Here is a 21,176-nt window from a genome sequence, read left to right on the forward strand (position 1 = left end):
AGGTCAAATGAATACGCACTGACTGATACTAGAAAATATTTATAAACAACTGGTACTGTAGGTATGGGTTTTCCCGTGAAATGGAGTTTTCAAACTATTCCATGGAAATAAAATTTATCAATAACAGTTTGTATCTGAACGCTTCCGTAGGTAGGTATGCATCTAGGTAGTCACGAAGTTGCACGTTAGGTACTTACATAAAAGAAAACGTTTTAGAACGGACTTTGTAATGATACATTTTTTGAAAGCTCAAAAGAAGCTAAATGTATTTGAAGCAGTAACAAAGTAATTGTGTAAGTGTTGATGCGTACGTTTATTTTGAAATTGCAACCGACATAGACTTGCTTTTAGCTCTGGTCATGGGTTACCCATTTTTATTCTGTTATTTATCTATTTCATTTCTAGTGTTATATCTGAATTATCCAATAAAAATTTATACAATAAAACAACGTCATAATTTAATTGAAAGAATCTTTGAAAACTTACTCATTAAAGACTGGCAAAAATTTTGCGTTTATGCGAATCCAGTTTTTGAAAAGTATCTAGATAAATTAATATAATAAAAATGGGTAGTGACCCATGTTATAAATGCCAGGGTGTGTTTGTTCGTTGGTTAGTTCTTTAATCATGCTGCAATAGAGCAGCGAATCGACGTGATTTTTTGTATTGACAGTTACTTAAAGACCTGGGGAGTGACAAACCAGTGTTACGTAACCAGTTTCTTGCACTGGTTTCATAGACGGCCGAAAGATCATAGGGTACCTTTTTCTCGGAAAATCAAAGAGTTCCCACGGGATTTTAAAAAACAATACCCACGCGTACGAAGTATATAAGTATAAAAATATTATATTATTGCAAAAAATATTATTTCTGTCAAATAAAACCCTTTTTTGCTTTGTTGTATCTCATTGTACACGAAACATGTATAGTGTACACGGCTGTGTTAAATAAAGGTGAAAATGTAAAAATTTTGCTAGTGCAACATGCACTGCCAGTGACATGTTATGAATTGAGTTAGAGCAAGTTTCCAGCCAGCACTGCAAAGGGACAGGCCACTGTATTCCGTAATTGATGTGTGTAGCTTTTCATCGTAGCGGCCATTCGCTGTTTGTTGCCTGTGGTCAAGTTAGACTAAATTAAATTGTTGTATTTTTCACAACAAAATGACTGCGAGTACGATTAACGAAGGGGCGGTAATGTCGTTTGTCCGAGCGCTGAACGTCGAGCTCTCTGTTGACTTATTATAAGATTTTACATCTCACCAACGTTTGTAGTATTTGAGCATAGAAACACTTCAGCGTTAAATTAAAATGGACCTTAAATCTCTTCTTATAAAGCTCAAGTTTATATTTACAGCCAGCAAATTAAGCAGAAACATTGCGAAATTAAAATCAATCGTAGGTACCGGTACTGAGTTTTGATCTTTAAATGAAGAATTATTAAGCCCATTTCTCTTTGTTGTTATTATGTATTGAGTCTTGAATTCTATTAACGTCAGTGAGATGTAAATCTCATACTAAGTACACTGCTCGATGCTTGCGCAACAAGTTCTGAAATTTTGTATCGCGAATGCTCTCTTCTTGTTTGAATTCGCAACTTGGTATAAACGGATCCTTCAACATACTTTGCTGCAACTCTATAGCACTTTATACTTTTTTAAAGGGAACCTTCCTTTTGTGTTTTTTGCGCTTAAATTCCGGGCAGTAAAATAAGAAAAATTGTCATCTTTCATGGTCACCATCACCGTCAATGTCGCAGAGGAGAAAAATGTTGTCTTACTCTTATAGTCTCACCTCTGTTAGTCACTGCGTATACTCTAGTGGGCACTTTGACATGCAACGTACTACCAACCACATAGAACGTTTGATACTCTATCCACGGAAAGAAGTTAGTATAGCGCTCTCTCTGTTACGTAATCCCATACAAATGATAGAGACAAAAATCTCAATGGGTGCTTACCATTTTGAGGCACCAACCAATCACACACAATATGTTTTCAATATTGCAATGTCCAAATCAAATAGTATTAGTTAAAAAAAAGACTAACATTTTTTTTGTTTCCTGTAGAAAACTAAATCATTGCAAATCAAAACCGTCTGAACTTTCTTACTTTCGTACTTTCAGGCTTTTCACTTTCTAGCTGTATAATCTCTTTCAACCACAAAAAATATTCATCATTCATTGTTTTAAAATAGGTATTGATTTAAGATGTTAGCAATAATAGAAATTGTAATTCAATTGCTGTGTCCCGCGGTGATAATGAATCTAGGCAATCACAAACCGATTCCAATTTAGAGCGAGGCAAAAATTGGGTATGCGGCGAATAATAATTTTCCCCGTGGAATGAACTGCGTTGTCCACATTTAAGGTAATTGCCAACAGTTTCGGCTGACGTGGCCGGCAAACCTGACACTCGCTCCCAGGAGGCCACCCTTTACAATCCCATTAATGAATGCCTCTTATTCAATTTTTATTTGCTGGTATATTCCCTGTAATATTTGCATCTCCGAGCTGAAATTTTAGTCGCTTCTTTTTTGTTGTTTAAAGTTTCGTTTAATACATTTTGTGCAGTTTTAATACATTTATTATATTATTTCGATGTGTATTATAATTACATGACTTTGCATGTTTTGATTTTAGCCTACTTAAATGAAAATGAGTTATGTCGGTTGGAAAGGCAATCTGAACCAGTGCAGGCATTTGACGATTCAAAGGTACTTGGTAAAGTCTATTCTATTCTATAGTCAAACCTTAGTCATAAAATCTCGACTCTAGTATCATAAGGTCGGATGTGGATTTTTGCTACTTTTCAGGAGAGCCAAAACAAAAATGCTAGGGAAATCGGGTCATAATTTCTTAACTACTAGAGATACAATTTCAGTTGTTTTTGTAATATTTAACACTTAACTGTACCTATCATTAACCATTACTAGAAATACTTTATCATTAATAAATAAAATTTAAACTCACAATTTCTTCAAAATGGACGATATGCGACTTTATGCTGGTAATATTCGTAACTGTGCTAAAAAATTGTGTGCATAAGTTGTAAACCGACTTTATGGCTGCAATTTTTACTATTACAAATTTGAAATAAAAGTCGGATCTATTACTTAATATTTCATAATACGTCTTAACTGATTATACATAAGTAATATTCGGACAAAAGATCACAGTAGTTATCTCACAAAAATCATTTAGGAGTTTTGTGAGATAGCAACAATGTACCTATCTGATTTTTCTGAAACTGATTAGTTAGATCTGAAACATAATAATTGCATTCGCCCGATAGTCTGACCATTGCATCCGTGTAAACCTTGTGACTTCTGAATGAATGAAAATAACATTTACAAATTCACAAATAAAGCCCATTAATTAAAAACAACGGCCAAAAATTGGAAAAAAAAAATTACAAAGTAATTAGAAACCTACAGTGGGCCAAACATTTTTTGTGGAATTGCATACATGACGGTTACATCAATATAGAAATCTAAAACATGCCAACATAGCCTGATTTTCCTTATAATGATTAGGTACGTAAAGTAAGAATGGAGGTCAGCAGGTGCCTACTGCAAAAGTTGGTTATATTTTACAGTGGATAATGGTTTCTCATTATGTCGTATATTGGGCGAAAGCGGGGAAGAATTTTAAGTTTATATGTACCTATAACATACTAATGAAATACAAAAAAGTCTTCTTTAAAGTAGTTTTTATAAAATAATAACACCCAGCATTATTGCGTTAGTTGTAGCCAGGTAATATATTCCGAAATCTGAAAATCCCCGCCGTTCTTATTTTTTTTTTTGATATAACAAACGCTCCTGATATATCACCTTTGTAAAGGGATGTGGTCTTTAAAAATATGTTGTAGTGCCAAATCAAACTTATCAAAAAGTTTTGTTTCCTTCGCATGTTCTTGTAAACTGTGATCAATCTCTTAGTTTAGTAATCTGCATTGTTTTCAGCTGTTCCCTTTTTTTCTATTTGTGCATGGATTACATCTTACTCCACGTAGGTACATGTTGCATTTTAGCATAAAGCTTGTGATTTATCATCTTTTAGTGTGGTAATCCTTATAATAATCATAAGTAAACCATAACGATTATCATGCTCCGATTATGACCGACACAATTATCAGACCACAAAGTCAATTCTTCAACAATTTCGAGAATACTTTGTTTCTTCTCTAGTAGATTAATGAAATAAGACAGATACTGTTTTATTCCTTCCGCTGCAGCTGATGTTTTCAGACCACATTAAAGTAGCAACACTACTGGTAGCATCATGAATCGTTTTTAAGGTGCAGAAACTACGCAGGTATAAGGATTTACTGTTAGTCAAATCCGGCATTGCCACTTTTGTAATAAAAAAAATACTTTCTGCTTTCTTGAAAATTCCATTGCTTCTGTTTCGACTGTTCTTTTTAACAGATACTTATTTAAACTGTTTTTTTCGTGTTTTAGTTAAGTTTTTTTTATTTTTTTACTTTCACTTTTATTAGTTTTTAATTAATAAATTAATTTATACTACATTTATATTTAAATTAACATAATCTAAAGCTTCCTATAATTAGGTATGTTTCGTTAGAATCACTATCATCACATATTGTAGGTGCCTTATAATTTCTGCTCTCGATTAATATCAAATTCGGTCGATTATAAGACGGGTAAAGTAGAAGGGTTGAAGTGGTTGATTAGGTACTCTAATTTTTTAAGGCTACGTTAAAAACTAGGGCAATAAATTTTTGGGCAAAAAATAAAGCCTGTGGTAGCACATTGTGGCCTTATGTTTGGTGGGGCCACCACTTTACAGAGGCCGTATTGTGCAGCCTCTGTAGCAATTTTTTTGTAATATTTTTCATTCTCTGTTGGTTAGCATGTAGGAGCTATTGTACATCCCGCAGGCGCAGAGGATGATGATCCGGCTGCATCGTCCGATTCTGTCCGATTGCTTTGGGTGCCGTTTAGTGGCACTTGTAGGTTGGAGTTTATAACCAGATTGGGGCTTATAACTTGCCGATTGGGTTCTTCTTTCAGTCTCAAGGCGACTTGAATAACATTGGTCCAGCTATTGCCTTTCAAAAGTTTGTCCTTAATTGGATTTTCACCAATGATTGGGGGGGTCATCATCCTCAGGTAAGGTGTCAATATCATTGAATATGGTATCAATATAATCATCCCCAAAGGAACCTTCCTGTTCCGTAGAGTTTGGACTAGGTTCTTGGATGTCTTCCGTTTTTGTTAATGAACCATACGCAATGACTAGCGGCCCTGCAAGGTGTTCTTGTGCAGGCACTTGCCACGACGAAAGATCAGCTTGTCCCACATCGTCTATTGTAGGTGTCCCAATGCTCCAGTCTTCGCAGTAGTCATCTGATACTGGTTCCAAGTAAAGCCTGGGCGTACTCGAAGACGGTATGAGGACACCTTCCCCTTCTTCTTCTCCGTCTTCTAATAAAGCGTCAGTCTCAGTCTGGGAACCCGCCACATCCCTTGAGTTCAACGCGACAGGTTCTGTATATTTATTTGACTCAACTGCCGACTTGCGTTTCTTAAAAATGCAGTTTTTATTAAAAAAACATATGCATATTAAAAAAACTGATGATTTGAACTGTGATTCATAAAAAACACAATAAATGCACGGTTTTTTGCTTAGTGGGGTTTTATTATAATTTAATGTTCTGAATAATAATGAAATCCATATTAAAAAGATTAGAAGTTACAAGTGATTATGCCTGTAGACAAACGTGAATTGAGCCTTTGTTTTATACCTACCTACTTACAAATTTATTTCAAGGTTTTGAATCTGCACCTTAGTCCTGGTAAAAGGAACACAGGCAGTACAGACACACACACGCACACACACAGGATGTACAGACTTACGCGATTGTCTTTATTATTTTGATTTTGTACCTTACATCGTTTCTGATCTGAACCTCTAGGATATAGAAAGCCCTTCCCGCATCAGTTTTCCCCTCTACTTTTAATATAGGTAGGTCAAAAATGAATAGGCATCGTTATTAAGTCAAGCGCACTCCTCCTTAAGCTGCATCATCACCTGCCAGCAGGTCTAATTGTATTCAAGCGCTAGTTATAAATTAAAAAAATCTAAACATTAATTTTTTCTTTGTACAAATGGACGTGAAGCAAGTGAAGATCATAGTATTATTCAAATCTATTTTTAAATGCAATTGGATCACGTATGAACGCGTCGGCTAAAATGAATATAATTAATAATTCACCGAGCACGTGAATGCAAACCTATTCTTAATTATATGCGCATAGTCGTATAATTAAACGAACGGAAAGCACCTTGACTTGGAGAGCCAACGTGACTGGGGGAGGCTGCGGGATGTCATACTCAAGATTTGCAGGGAAAAGGCGTGCTTGTGGGGAAAGACTGCCACTTGGACACGTTCACCGGGAAACATATATTATCATGCCATTTGAGACTCTAATACCTTATCCAAAGGGGTTACTTTTAAACAAATACTGACGTAAAGACTTTCCGCTCACCACGCCGTACGTACGTTTTCTGAATGAGGTTTCATTTGATAGCATTATATTATTATGGAGATTAAATGACAAATTCTGAAAGATAAGCTATTTATTTGGAACAAGGCTTACTGAAAGTTAGCATGAATTTTTTCGCATGAAAATTACAGATTTTTTGCATCAATGTCTTTCTGATGAAACCAATGCCAATTATTCTTTACTTATTAAGGCGTATTCGGTTACTTTGTCACCAATAGAGAGATGAAAATCTCGGCGGTCATTGTAGTCCCGTCCCCTGCTTTTTTGCTTCGTTATTACCCATAAATATTCAAGAAAATACGGCCTTTGAGAGCGTCTCAATATTGACATAATAATGAAATCCTGTACCTAAACCTCCTGATTGATAAAATATCTTAAATAAATTATTGCATTAATGATTAAATCCATTTCTCTTAAAAAAGTGGAAGTTTTTTTTCACTAATTGGCTGTTAATTTTTAGTTTCTATTGAATTTTAACAGGACACCTGTTAAAAAAATTAACAGCGGTGTTTCGGAAGATCGCAGCTGCGATTGAGTTCTTGACTGTACAGATAATCTTTTTACGTAAGCTATCCCACAACTATAGCGAATAACGGTGATAGCCTAGTGATCTATCTATAGTCGCGAGTAATACGCTGGCATTCTATCCGGGATATCACGGGTTCCATCTCGGGCACGCACCTCTAGCTTTTCGGCGTAATGTCACTTACTTTAACGGTAAAGAAACCTGCATGCCTGAGAGTTCTCCATAATGCTCTCAAGGGTGCGTGAAGGCTGCCAAATCGCACTGGCAGACTCTAAACTCTTCTCATTCTGAGAGGAGACTTGCTCCCAGTTGGGCTGGGGGTGGATTGATCGTAATCATGATGATGATCATACCGCACTTGCTCATTTCAAGCCGAAAAAGAAGCCGCACAATTTTAATAAAGTATTGCTTTAACTGTTAGACTAGTTTCTGGCCATCCGAGTTAGGTTTTTTAGACAGTGGTGATCTTTCGCTAAAAAGACCTCAAAACACTTGATGTTCTCTGCTTTTCTGTTCAAAAAAAAATTCTAACGTTATAATTTCATTTCAGATGGTGACCAGGACAAAGAAAATCTTCGTAGGAGGGCTATCAGCACCCACAACGCTGGAAGATGTAAAGAATTACTTTGAACAGTTTGGACCGGTAAGTTTAAAAAAAAACACATTCTTATCTTTTGATTTTTTTTTGCTATCGTACAAATTGATTAGGTACCTATCATAAAATGTTTGTCACATTTTTGTAAAAATATCTAGTTTAAAGTTACAAGTTAGTTACATTTGTATGTAGGTCCTTGTCTCCGTGTAACTATGTAATGTTACTAATATTTAATGAAAAGCTGGGAAACCACACACACAGATAATAATGGACTAAGAGCCAGTGCGTGCCAGAGCTTCGTTATTTTATTAAAGCTGAAAGTTTATCTGTGTGTACCAACACGGGGAGGAACGTTTCAAAATGTTTGTTTGGTTCATGATGGCTTTGGGAGATAACACGTACCTAATAAAAATGTAAAAAATCTTACGTTAAAAATATATAAAGTAATTTTTTTTTTAAATAGTATTAGAAATATTGTCATGCACTGCCAGACACTTAGTATCATGGCAACCATCTGCTAGACACCCTTAAATTTTAACAAATTTAAGGGTCTCTCGCAGCTGGTTGCCACGACATTAAGTGTCTGGCAATGCATGAAGTGAATACCTGTTATCTCACAAAGCCACCATGATTCAAACAAACGTTCTTCCCTGTGTTGGGGACAATACGCAGAGAAACTTTCAGGTTTTATAAAATAACAAAGGTCTGGCACGCGCTGGCTCTCTCTCTATAATTCCTATAACATATTCATATAATTGATTGAGTTCGATAGTATTCAAATGAGAGCTGAACTATGTTAACTTGAAGCGCACTACGAATAAACTTCTTTTATCTATGGAATAAACTCTTAAACTATTCTCCATCCACGGAGTCAAGTTGGTATAGCGCTCTGTCTATCTAATCCCATACAAAAAGAGAGATAGTGCTTTACCTACTAACTTTATTCCGTGGAGAAGTCAGTATCCTCTCTCTCTCTGTTACGTACCCATAAAAATAAGTAAATAAGACAAACAGAGAGAGCGCTATACCAACTTTACTCCGTTGGAGTATAGGAGCAATCAAAATGGCTGACCACCTGATTTAGCTACCGATGTCCATAAACGTTTGCAACAGCAGAGTATTCTTCTGATTCTGATGGAGGAGGGAGAGCGGGGACCCTGAGATACAGGTTTTGCAAACTTACTTCAGGGTCCCTGGCACAATTATAAAAAGACCTTTTAAAACAAAAAAATCATTTCATTTCATTTCATTTCTTTATTGCCAATGAATTTTCCTCACAAACCAAAAACTTGACTGAAACCATCTGTTATAGAATTAAGAATGCCTTCTTGCCAAGTCATCTTGTTTTATAAAATCTGACATTGCCAATTCATAAAATAATATTTTTCGCTAAATTCGGATGCTTCGGCCAATTTTTCACCGCCATGTTTCATCAGCTACTAACCGTAACCAGATTTAGTTTTATTTAATTAAATCAAACCAAATTATATAGACATTTAAGTAGGTAGGTACAATTAAAAAAAAATTAGACAAAATGTTTTATCCGAGGACCTACCTATATCAACACAACTAGCAGCACCGCAGTCCCGTTGTGAGCATGATCTCTGATTCACGAGGTCTGATTATTGGCAACTAAACAATCGTCGTATATATCGTAGTACACTACGATCTGAAACGCTGATATCACCTTACATTATGTCACTCAACTACGAAATAAGCTAAAATCATTAAAAAACCATCTCCAACAATATAACGACAGAAAAACTCGAGTTCGAAAGTAATAACAACTCTATGAGAAAAGGTCAGTCATAGTAATAACATATCTAATTCCCAAAGTATTGGTGATCCGTAAATAATGTTACCCTATCTATTTAATATCAAGTCGTGGTTTCACGATATCAAAAGACTGACTTTTTATGTTTTCAAAGAAAACTCAAATAGTATTTATCAGAGTAAAGAAAACTGATATCGACTGGTAGGTGTTGCAATAGAAGACATTTTTCAATTATAAAGTTTTTTCTTTAATTTCCACTTCGATCGATGTAAAATAGGAATCGCTTTGGCACAAACCTATCGTCTGACTTCCTTTACAATCATGCAAAAGGGATTCTTATTAGTGTTGACTAAAGTATATATTCCTGTGGCGGGACATCCGTGGCTGTAAGCCCGCGATAACTCTCCTCTTTGTCTGGCAGCCGCGACACTGAGCAGGTGTCTATCTACAAAAGTTTCGTCGTAATTAGCCCCGTATCTAGCATGGATTCCGACTAAGGAACTTTTCAGAATTCAACATTGGCTACAGGCGGCAGTCATTGTGCCTCTCAAAGTAATCGGGCTGAGCCAGCCGCCCGCGACGATCAAAACCTTCATTACCTATTATGAGAGTTTAGAATAAAGCCAACGAGTTTTTCGGAGTGAATGTGATTGATGCCGAGCGAAGGAAATATCCCGGGAGAGATAAAAGGAATTTAATGAAGAGTCTTTAAGAATAATGATTAAGGGAATGGTTATTCCTTTTGGTCGGCGGCCTAATGATGGAGTCTTTTGAATTATTTTTTGTGTCTATGTAACGTTGTAGCCATGATTACTCCAATTAGAAGAGTAAACAAGTAGATGCGTTATAATAACGCTCGTCAAATTCTATACAGTAGCAAATGATTTATTTTCTCAAAACATTATTGAATCTATGTGTGCCATGCTTTTTTCATCATCATCGATACCACTTCGAAACGAAGTTTAGCGATCATGATACGAAAAGCTTCTCTATAAAGCCGCCTCTTTTAACTACGGGTAACTAAGTCGTGTTACCCTTATGTCGTCCAATCATTTGCGTCTTTGTTGACTTGGAGGCTGGAGCTCTCTTCTTTCTCTCTCTTCTCTCTTCTCTGGACATCTTTAATTCTTCCCTCCAACACTAATCTTGGGAATGAGAATTAGGCTCCTTTCTGTAAATGTCCGAAGAAAGCAAGTTTTTTTTCTTGTAGGTATACTAAACTTCTAATATTGGTTGCCTCTCTATTTATTCTATTTACAATTTTAGCGTCTAAACTATCGTGAGTGATTTCCATTATACATATATCACAATAAACACGTGAGTAAATCTGGTGTGTGATATCTGCTTACAATAAAAAATACTCCATTATTATTTACCTACCTACTATTGAAAGGAATTACTTATTTGACGAGCCCATAAAATTGTCCTACTGCAACAAAATCATTCGGTTCAACAACTTACAGTATCATTTACCAACAAGCTGTTGTAAACCAAGTTAATCTGTAAACGTAATTGCTATAAGATAGTGAATCGCTACACTTAATGGGATAATCAAAGCGCGTAACATCACATAAAAGCCTAAAGTGTATTCCCAACTAAGATAAATAAATGAAAGCCATTATTGAATCTACTTAGAGCGTACACCGAGAATTCTGAGTACAAATTAATTCAATAACATTCAAGCCGTGCACTGTGCTCTCGAGTCGACATCATTTCGTAAGGGTGTCACATTTTGAGCAAATTTAATTAACAATCTAGTTGCTTTTGTAGGTACCTTCATTAGTGTATTTGTGGATAAACACTGCGCAAACTCGGTATAATCCACGGTGTGTCCGTGTGCGTGGAATCCGCGGTATCGTACTCGGCGCTGTATCGTGTGGTACCAGCGTGTCACGTGCGATCACATTCACGCTTGGCTATGGCGAGTACCGTACACCAAACAGGTACACGAGCCGGTACCGATAGCTCACGCACACATGCGTGACTCCGACGTCTCGATACCGTTCTGGCTCTCCCTACGTGCGAGCTCTCCGAATGCAAACTGTCTCGGAATATCAAATGAGCCACTTAAATACTGAACACAATGACTACGCCCACCTGAAGCAAAGGCCGCGGGGACGCGTGCACGCAACTCCGTCGTAAATGAAAGCCCGTCGAGTCGGGGACGAAGGGTGGGCGAGGTTTAACCCCGGTAACGATTTCCTTCAGATAATGGAGAATTTTCTGATGAAAGCTGCTCAACAGTGCCCTTTTAAGGATTTAGGAAACGTCGGATTTATAGCCCGAACGGTCGGCGCAAATTTTGTTCGTCACGACACCATGCTCTCTGTCGCATGAATAAATCTGTACGTGAGGCTTCCCTAAAGCATTCTACTATAGAACTTATCCTTAACTTAAATTGCCATTGGAACTTACGGTTACTGTTAATGAGTCAAACCTAGCACGTTTTAGTTAATTTATTCTAAGTACATGCTATGAACTTGAATCCAGTGAAAAATAAAGCACTGAGATAATTTTATATAAGCGGTCGCTAAGGCTAAAGCAAACATGCTTGTATGCGAAATTACTTTTGTACAATATTTTGATTGAAAATTTTGGAATAGACTGCTGTTTTCAGACTCTACTAAACCATAATGTACAAATGAAGGGGAATGTTTGGTAAAATATTTGGTACGGATAAGATTAGTAGATACTTTCGATAAAACAACACAATGTGAATCAAATATACATAAAACAAAGACCTAAAACCAAAATATCAAAAGATATTCAAAATTTTACACTCCCTATTTTAATAGAAAATACAATTTGAAAGCGCTGCGTAGATGACACCGTACAAAATATTAATATGTAAATCGTAGCCAAATTCACTTGAAAGTCAAAAGTCGGGTGCCGGCATCGAGATTCCGACTTAAAAATTAATTAACCGAACGACCGGTGTAATCTCTGAAGCCTACACCGATTAGGGACTTGTTGTTTTCTAAACTGTATTCCAACACGTGGTGAGACGGTGACATTTTATTTCACCCAGGTTTTATGTCTTTTATGACCTTTCGGTTACGAATATCCATCTCCGCCAAAGTTTGTCTCCGTTGTCAGAACGTAAACTCGGCCCTCAATTTCGTCGCAGTTTGCTTATATTTTATTTTTTCTGTTCCCTCATGAAAATGTATGCCGCCTTTATCTGTCTATCTGCCTCGCAGCTCGCTAAAGCGATCTTATATTATTTAATGATAAGCGAACAATTTTATTTAGAAAAAAATCCACTGAGATCTTTTCTGTTGAATATTATTTTTAGATTTAGAAGCGCGAGAAAAATACATTAATAAATATATTCTCCGCAATTTTATTAAGCTGTCTTTTTTACGATGGAAACATTTCACTGAGACACGTAATGCGTCTCGTGAATCGTGATACGGAAGAAATTGTTTATTTACTGGGAAGTTTTGACAAATAAATACTCTTGCTATGTGATGCCTTACACTGGATCAATGTTCCCGGCTAACGATAAAGTTTCGTAACCAATATAAAGTTAGCGAGCGGGCTTTCTCTTAGCGCCACACGCACAAGAGGGTGTCTTTGAGGAAGTTCCGTTGCATGCTTGATTCGCTATTGTTTTAGCCGTCGAGCCAACCAAAACTGACCGCTGCTAGTTCCGTCGATAACTAGCACCCGAGACGTGTGCTGCCTTGCGTTGCAACTAGCACGATTACTTGTTATCTTAGTGTTTGCTGTTAACTTTGAATCGGGTATCAACATGTTCCGCTAGCTGCAAGTACCGCAATATTGAATATTGCAATTGGCTGAGTATGGCTCCTCGAAATAGGCTTTGCTTGCATTTGCATAATTAATTCTCTAGAGCGAATATACAATATTCAGATTACTTAATATAACTGGAACTGTTTCCAATATCGATATTCTATCTACATTGCTACATTTAGCAGATGCTATGAGCTTTAATTATTATTGTATTACTTTGTTGCATCTAAGGTATATAAATACGATCAAGATACATATATAGTTTCTTTGTTTAATCAATTATTTTGTAATTTAAAGAAAAGTAACTCGTTTTGATTTATCCCCGTGTTATTTTGTGTTAAACACTAAATTGGACCGATATGCAACGATGTCAATCAAACAGGCCTTTGGCGATAGCTAAACGACTCTTACGCGGTCGCATCTCAACAAGACATCGTTTACTGTCAGCAGCACTCCAACTGTAACTGAGGCGGGTCCGGATTCCGGAATTCAGCTTAACTACCCTATAGGTACGATATCATCGGAGCCCGTATATCAATCAGTTGTTACAACGATCCACGATTGTCGTTTATCTTCAGGGCCGCTCGGATCTGTCTGTCCAGATTCGTGCATTGTTCCAACATTAGCAGGGTTGCCGAAACGGTGGATGTCTGAAATACCAGTAGAGTGGCGTTCCCGTTGCACGGTGCATCGAGCGCCCGATAGCGTTTCCAATTTCCTGACTTAAATTGCTCTAATTTGGTTATACGCTGACGGTTGATCGAAGGTTGCTAAAGCGCCGGCCACCAACGACATTCGGTTGCGGTTCGTAATTTTTGCTCCATTTTGTAGTACGCTTTCATGTCAGCGTCCTATTTCTGAATGTGAATTGAGTTATTGAATTTATTGCTATTTGTTTTGACTAGATAGGAATATGGAATGTGTTTTCTGTAGCGCCTGGAACCCATTTGCAAATTATTTATTGATCTCGTGATAAAAACAAACCTGTACGCCCAAAAATTTAACGTGCCTTTAAAGCAATATTTTTCTAAAAATCCCAAAAATCTCTGAAATCGCTACGATCACGTTCGCTGCTAGTAACAACTTCAAATATCTGAAGGAGTTAAATGCACCTTGACTATCTAAATATATAAAAGGAAAAGGTGACTGACTGACTGACTGATCTATCAACGCACAGCTCAAACTACTGGACGAATCAGGCTAAAATTTGGCATGCAGATAGCTATTATGACGTAGGCATCTGCTAAGAAAGGATTTCTGAAAATTCAACCCCTAAGGGGGTGTAATAGGGGTTTGATATTTGAATAGTCCACGCGGACGAAGTCGCGAGCATAAGCTAGTTTTTCACTAAAATTGCAAGTTTTTAATAAAATAACGTAGTAGATATTTTCCTAATTATTAAGAGTAAAATTTTTAGTTTGCTCGAATGGTACGAGCACTGGAATGCCAATATATTAAGCAAATGGTGAACTAATTACGCTCTCGAAGTATTTTACAAGGCTACACAAGTGCCTCTCAAGAAGCACGGCTTTATAATATATTTCATTTGTAGAGACTTCTTTACATTTTATTTAAGGAAACTTGATAAGTACCCATTTCATGGAAAAATCTTAAAAAAATATTTTAGTAAAGAAAAAGTTGATGTCTTTATAATATTTTACCATTCAAATAAATTTCTAATCATATTAAACAGGTACTTGTATCGTAAACAAAAAATAATAAAGCGCCAGAAATTTGGAGGAAATCGAATCCATACCCTGTGTACTCAATTTTAAAGGAACTATAGCGCTAGAGTTTTATTATTATAGAGTTTATTTTACAATGGATGATAAAAATCGATGAAGCAATGATGTAATAGTTTCCCAGATAGTGCGGGGGTGCTTCGGATAAACGTACCCCCGGGCAAACGATTTGTATTAGCCGTCTAGTTTTGTACTCGTAATTGCCGATCCTTGAGGCTACGTTTCGTTGCCTCATGCACTCCGATAAGGAAAAAACTAATAGGTTGTGAGATATACTCACACTTACACTTTTCATAAAATTATCACAGCAATTCCCACTGCGTAAGAAGAGTTCGTAACACTTATTTCATTTTATAGAGTACCACTATTTTCAATTTTTAGGGTTCCGTCCCTCAAAAGGAAAAACGGAACCCTTATAGGATCACTTTGTTGTCTGTCTGTCTGTCTGTCGGTCTGTCAAGAAACCTACAGGGTACTTCCCGTTGACCTAGAATCATGAAATTCGGCAGGTAGGTAGGTCTTTTAGCAGACATTAGGGGGAAAATCTGGAAACCATGAATTTGTGGTTACATCACACACAAAAATTAAATTGTGGCCGTGAACTAAAAATTAGTGTTTTCAATTGTTGAAGTAAGATAACTATATTAAGTGGGGTATCATATAAAAAGTCTTCACCTGTGCATTCTAAATCAGATTTTTATTTATTTTTATGCATCACAATTTTTGAATTATCGTGCAAAACGTCGAAAAAATACGACTATAGTACGGAACTCTCATTGCGCGAGCCTGACTCGCACTTGGCCGGTTTTTTTAAGTCTCGTCAAGATATTACGGAAGGTTTTGTTTCGGCAATTCCCAAATTCAGGTAAATTTAACATTATAAAATAATTTACTAAGTACCTACTCTACTTAAAACCAAACTTCGATAAAACTTATTAACTTAAAACGTACCAAAACTTTTTTGAATTATGAATAAAGTGTAGAGTTATCTCCAGTTCCAATCATTTTATCAAATAAAAATAAATGTTATGCCGTTTTATTTATTCCTCTGAAAAAATCTTTTATATATTTGCAATAAAAATAAAGTCTTTTTGATTGATATTCTATAAACACGCATCCACTCCAAGTATTTAATCCTGTTACAATGGACTCGATGAGACGATATAAGCCGATCATTTAAAAACAAGAGCAAATTGTATTGGATCTGTATCGAAATAGCTGTTCAATTCCACTGATGATAATGATTGTTTCATGTAGGTAGTAGGTACCTATTACCTTTAGAATACGGATGAAAATGTAACCTTAACATTTTTAAAGCAGATAACAATAATTTTTTTTTACATTTATTTTCAGTACCTAGTGAATTGATATCTTCGTTGTGGGAAGAGTTTTTTGACCCCGGTAAAATAACATCTTTGTCTCAACTAAGGTAATTACTGTACTTCCACAAGTCTCTTGTAGCCTAGTGGCTTTTTACGATCTTGCTAAAGGTAAATTTAACATAATCATAATCATTTATTTATTTTGTTCAGATATGGTATTCATATTATTTACATGGGTAAAAGTTAGGTAAACATATATCCTGCCAAGCATGGCGTGCAAAATTAATTGGGCTGTGCGGGTGTGCGAGGCGTTCCCTCCCCGATTGCCATTTTAATTTCGCGCACTATAGGTGATACGAATAATGATGTACTAAAATTTCTAAAACGGATTTTATTTGTAATATAATTAGAGCCTTTTATCGCAATCTTAAAGTTTTACGAGATCGGCTTGAAAATGAAAAAAATCAAAGCAAGCATTTGAATCGAGTTACAACAGAAACCCGGAGTAGTCGAATTCAAAGCTCCTTCACAATCGAATAGATCTCGTTTCATGTGATCATGTGTGGGTGCCCAGTATAAGTCGACTTATACGCAAAGCTGATTTAAGGGTGGTTAATTATGTTTCCTCAGTTATTTTTTCTCGTCACGCTTTAATTAAAATATTTAAATCTTCCAATCCCTCATCTTATATAACTTTTATTCCAGCGTTAACTTTTCCTGTTTTAAAACACGACTTTGCATGTGATTCATACCTAATGTTAAAATATTCGTAAATTTAGATTGCCTCGCAGAATTTCGCATCAGGATTTTGTTGGGAGACCGTCGATTTTTTCTACCCATTTCAAAAGACAATTAGGTATGCTAATTCATTTACACTATGAAGGCTTTGTAGAAAATCGCTGAGAAAAGATCAGTGTTCGGATATTGATGGAAGTGAGGAGGGTGAGGGGCTGTAGGGGGTGGATAAGGGGTTTTGGCCGACGTCTATTACGGCACTGTGGTAGTAATTAATGGATCGTGCGTGGCTCCGGTGAGGACAACTTCACTACGTATAGATTTTCTGAACCTTTCTATTATGGAATACTCGCGACTTCGTCCGCGTGGATTTAGTTTAGTTTTATCCCGTGGGAACTCTTTGGTTTCTCTGGATAAAAAGTAGCCTATGTCCTTCCCCGGTATGCAAGCTATCTCTGTACCAAATATTGTCAAAATCGGTTGTACAGACGGGCCGTGAAAGGCTTGCAGATAGACAGACAGACACACTTTTCGCATTTATAATATTATTATGGAAGTATGGATATGGATGGATTAAGGCATATTTACATTGTTAAATTAATTGTACTTCAATGTCCACTTGGATCATTTGTACATAAGGCAGAGTGGTTGAATAATAACAGCTTCATAAAAGATAAAGCAAAAATGATAATTTATACCTAGAACACAAGTGTAAATTAAAAATTTAAATCAAACCCGACAAGTCAAGGTTACTATAATATTGCATTGTAGTTGGGATCGAGTCCAGAGTGTACATGTGCAAGTAATATAAATATCAATTGGATGACTCAAACGGCTGAACAGGTTTTTGTCACACACAGTTAAGAACTATCTCGACTAAGGCTAATAAGGCAATAAGTATATAGAATAAGAAACAGGCTTTGGAATAAAAGAAACCGCATTTAAATCGGTCCATCCGTTTGAGCTATGATGCCACAAACAGAATCACAGATACACGATAAAATTATTACACCCTTTTGTTTGCGTCAGGGGTTTAAATATAATCCATACTTATAATAATGCAAAAATATCTAAAGAAACTGTCAGTTTACGTCACAGTAAGACTAAAATGTAAAAATTGATGCCATATTATCTTACATTTTATAAAAGTTATAGATTACGAGGCTAAAAATGTACCTACAAGCATGATTCACAGATTCCTCAGGTTTATTACGAGTTCAAAATGAATCTGTACTTTAGCGAAATGAAGAAAAGGAAAAAGGGGAGCGAAGGGACATAGTAAACATAATTAGGTGTTCGGGCAAGCGGCCACCTTGATTAAATGGGACGCTGACGTTTCCCGAAGACAAAAACAATTTGAAAGGAATGCACGTTAAATTTCGGATTTTGTCATGCGCCTTATTTATGTGAAAATATTCTCCAACTTGATCATGCCCGCGACTTCATCTGTGTGGATTTAGGTTTTTGAAAATCCCGCAGGAACTCTTTGATTTTCCCGGATAAAAAATAGCCTTGTGTAAAATGTACTTCCTTGGGATGCAAGCTATCTCTGTTACAAATTTCGTCAAAATCGGTTGAACGAATGGGCCGTGAAAGGCTAGCAGGCAGCCAGACAGACTAACTTTCGCATTCGTAATATTATTATGGATAGTTGGATAGTTTAGGTACTCTTAAATACATTTTATTTGTTTTATTCAAAACAACAGTAAACTAGACTTAGTAATGATAAGATGACCTAGCGTTAGATAGACCTAGAGGAGTAGGTAGGTATGTTAAAAATTTAAGAAAAACCTTGATGCTTGATATTGATAAAAAAATGAGGAAGGCCCCCACTAGATGGAATGGACGACATTAGACGAGTCGACGAGTCGCGCTGGATTCAAGCGGTGCAAGACCGTGGCATGTAGAAGTTCCTATAAGAGACCTATGTCAGGCAGTGAACGTCTATCGGTTGATGATGATGATGATGATGATGATGATGATGATGATGAATTAAAGCTTAGTTTGAAAAGACGCTGCGCCTTGACGGTCGACTCCACTCCATTGTGCCGGTGTGAACTGTGCCTTAAAAACATAATAGTGCGCGACAGGTCGAGATAGCAATCGGGGTTTGGGCGCCTTGCACACCCGCACAGCTCCCTCGCTAATCCGGTGCGGGATAGTGCGGGTGACGTACCTATGGTTATGCGGAGCGTCTCCCCGCCTCATACCTCGATTACCATCTCGACCCGTCGCGTACTATACCTAGAGCGTAGAAAAAACAACAACAAACCCGAGCGACAATGTCAATACAGACTGTCAAATAATTCAAGATGCGGTACGACGTATCTCACAATCAGTAAGATGTACAGCCTCAGAATCGAGACTATACGTTTTTCCCGTCGGTTTTATTCTCCGTATCGCCTTATAAATACACGAGTTTGGCACACGTATTCCCAAGATGAATAGGCATTTTTCACACGTGGAATCGAGTGAGCCTACCGCATCGCGGCTAAACGGTATCTCTGCGAAGCTTACGGTATCGATGCATGACTTATAACAACATATTATTTATCCGACTTCCTACTACTGAAAGTAGGTTGCAGTATTATGAATTTGTATTTTCAGTATTTATCTTGCTACCTATGTATTGATATTATTGGGATTGAAATAGTGAATCTTGGAGGAATTCTATGGAGTGAATTTATATTCACTCCATAGAATTCCCCCAAGATTATCAAGAGTGTCAAGTAGTCTAGTTGTAAAAAATATAAGGCTATTAGACAATGATGAACAGACAGAAAGACACACTTTGCATGTTTCATAATACTAGTATGGATATACCATAACAACGGAGCTCTAACACATCCGATGGCAGTATCATGTGGCTTAGAGTTTTACCGAATTTATTATAAGTTTCAGTTTTTTTAATCCCATGAGAACTCTAATTTTCCGGGACGAAACGTAGCCTTTGCCCTTTCCCAGAATACAAGCCATCTCTGTACCAAAATTCGTCAAAAAGCTAGCAGACACAGTTTTGCTTTAAAAAAAATAATAGCTGATGCCCGCGACTTCGTCCGCGTGGATTTACATTTTTCAAAATCCCGCGAGAACTCTTAGATTTTCCGGGATAAAAAGTAGCCTATGTGTTAACACAGGATATAATCTATCTCCATTCCAAATCCGTTCAGCCGTTTTTGCGTGATTGAGTAACAGACATCCAAACATCCACACTTTCACATTTATAATATTAGTACTTAGTAGGATTAGTTTTGATAAATAATAACATTCTAAAGCTATAATAGTAACGATTTCAAACTAATGTTAAAGTTTTAAAGCACCCTAATCATAGATAACCACAAGAAAACTTATTTCTTGCACTGAACATAATGGCGTCTATTTAACGAGTCAACCGCAATCTTTTTCACGACAAAATGTCGCATCGTGCTGTTTAATACCGCAAAAGAAAACAAAAGAAAGCGCGCCCGAAGTAATAAAGCAGCTCGATTTCCGCTATTTAGAGTGGTGAAGAGAATTAAAGTTCCTTTTGAAGGAAGTTCTCTACAATATAAACAAAATGTATCCAAAGTGGGCGGGTAATAAGAATTCCGTAGCGTAGTTGGCAAAAGCAGAGCTACTTTGAGGTAACAAGTGTAAATTAAAAATTTAAATAACCCCCAACAGTTTAAAGTTTCCACAATATTATTGCATGGTACCTAGTACGTCGGGATCAAGCCCATAAGACAGGTGCAAGTAGGTACAAGTTTAAATATCAACTGGATGACTGTCCTCCCTAAAATAACTGATAATCTTAAAACGGTTAAACCGAATTTCATTCAACAGCTAAGAACCATCTCGATTAAACAGGCTTTCGAATAAAAGAAACCACATTCAAATCGATCCATCCGTTTGGGAGCTGCAATGCCACAGACAAATACACAAATACACACGTTAATACCCCTCTATTTGTGATGATGGTTAAAAACGATGATGAAGCACGATCTCGCCGAGAACTATGCTGACTGATAAATTGTCGAACATTTTTTCCCAAAAAATATTTTTGTCGGAATCCAATAATCAAGACTCACGGATCAGCCACTTCACCTCCTTGACCTTGGCACATGTAACGGTGTGAGAACTCTAGTATACACTGGCCAAATGAGTTGGGCAAGTTTAAGCCGATGTGTAAATACACATCGGCTAAAACTTGCCGA

At 36.7% G+C, this 21,176-nt stretch overlaps 1 protein-coding gene across 10 annotated transcripts in view; it reads left to right on the forward strand.

The window, feature by feature from the left end:
- Rbp6 (RNA-binding protein 6) overlaps positions 1–21,176 on the forward strand; it is a 703,560-nt gene that overhangs the window by 437,363 nt on the left and 245,021 nt on the right. For all 10 annotated transcript variants that reach the window (XM_069509333.1, XM_069509334.1, XM_069509332.1 and 7 more), the window contains one exon: positions 7,610–7,702. In XM_069509333.1, the coding sequence (XP_069365434.1) occupies positions 7,610–7,702 (93 nt within the window). The remainder of the gene's footprint in view (positions 1–7,609; positions 7,703–21,176) is intronic.

The sequence above is a fragment of the Maniola hyperantus genome, chromosome 3 (genome assembly GCF_902806685.2).
Source record: "Maniola hyperantus chromosome 3, iAphHyp1.2, whole genome shotgun sequence".
NCBI classification, from domain to species: Eukaryota; Metazoa; Arthropoda; class Insecta; order Lepidoptera; family Nymphalidae; genus Maniola; species Maniola hyperantus.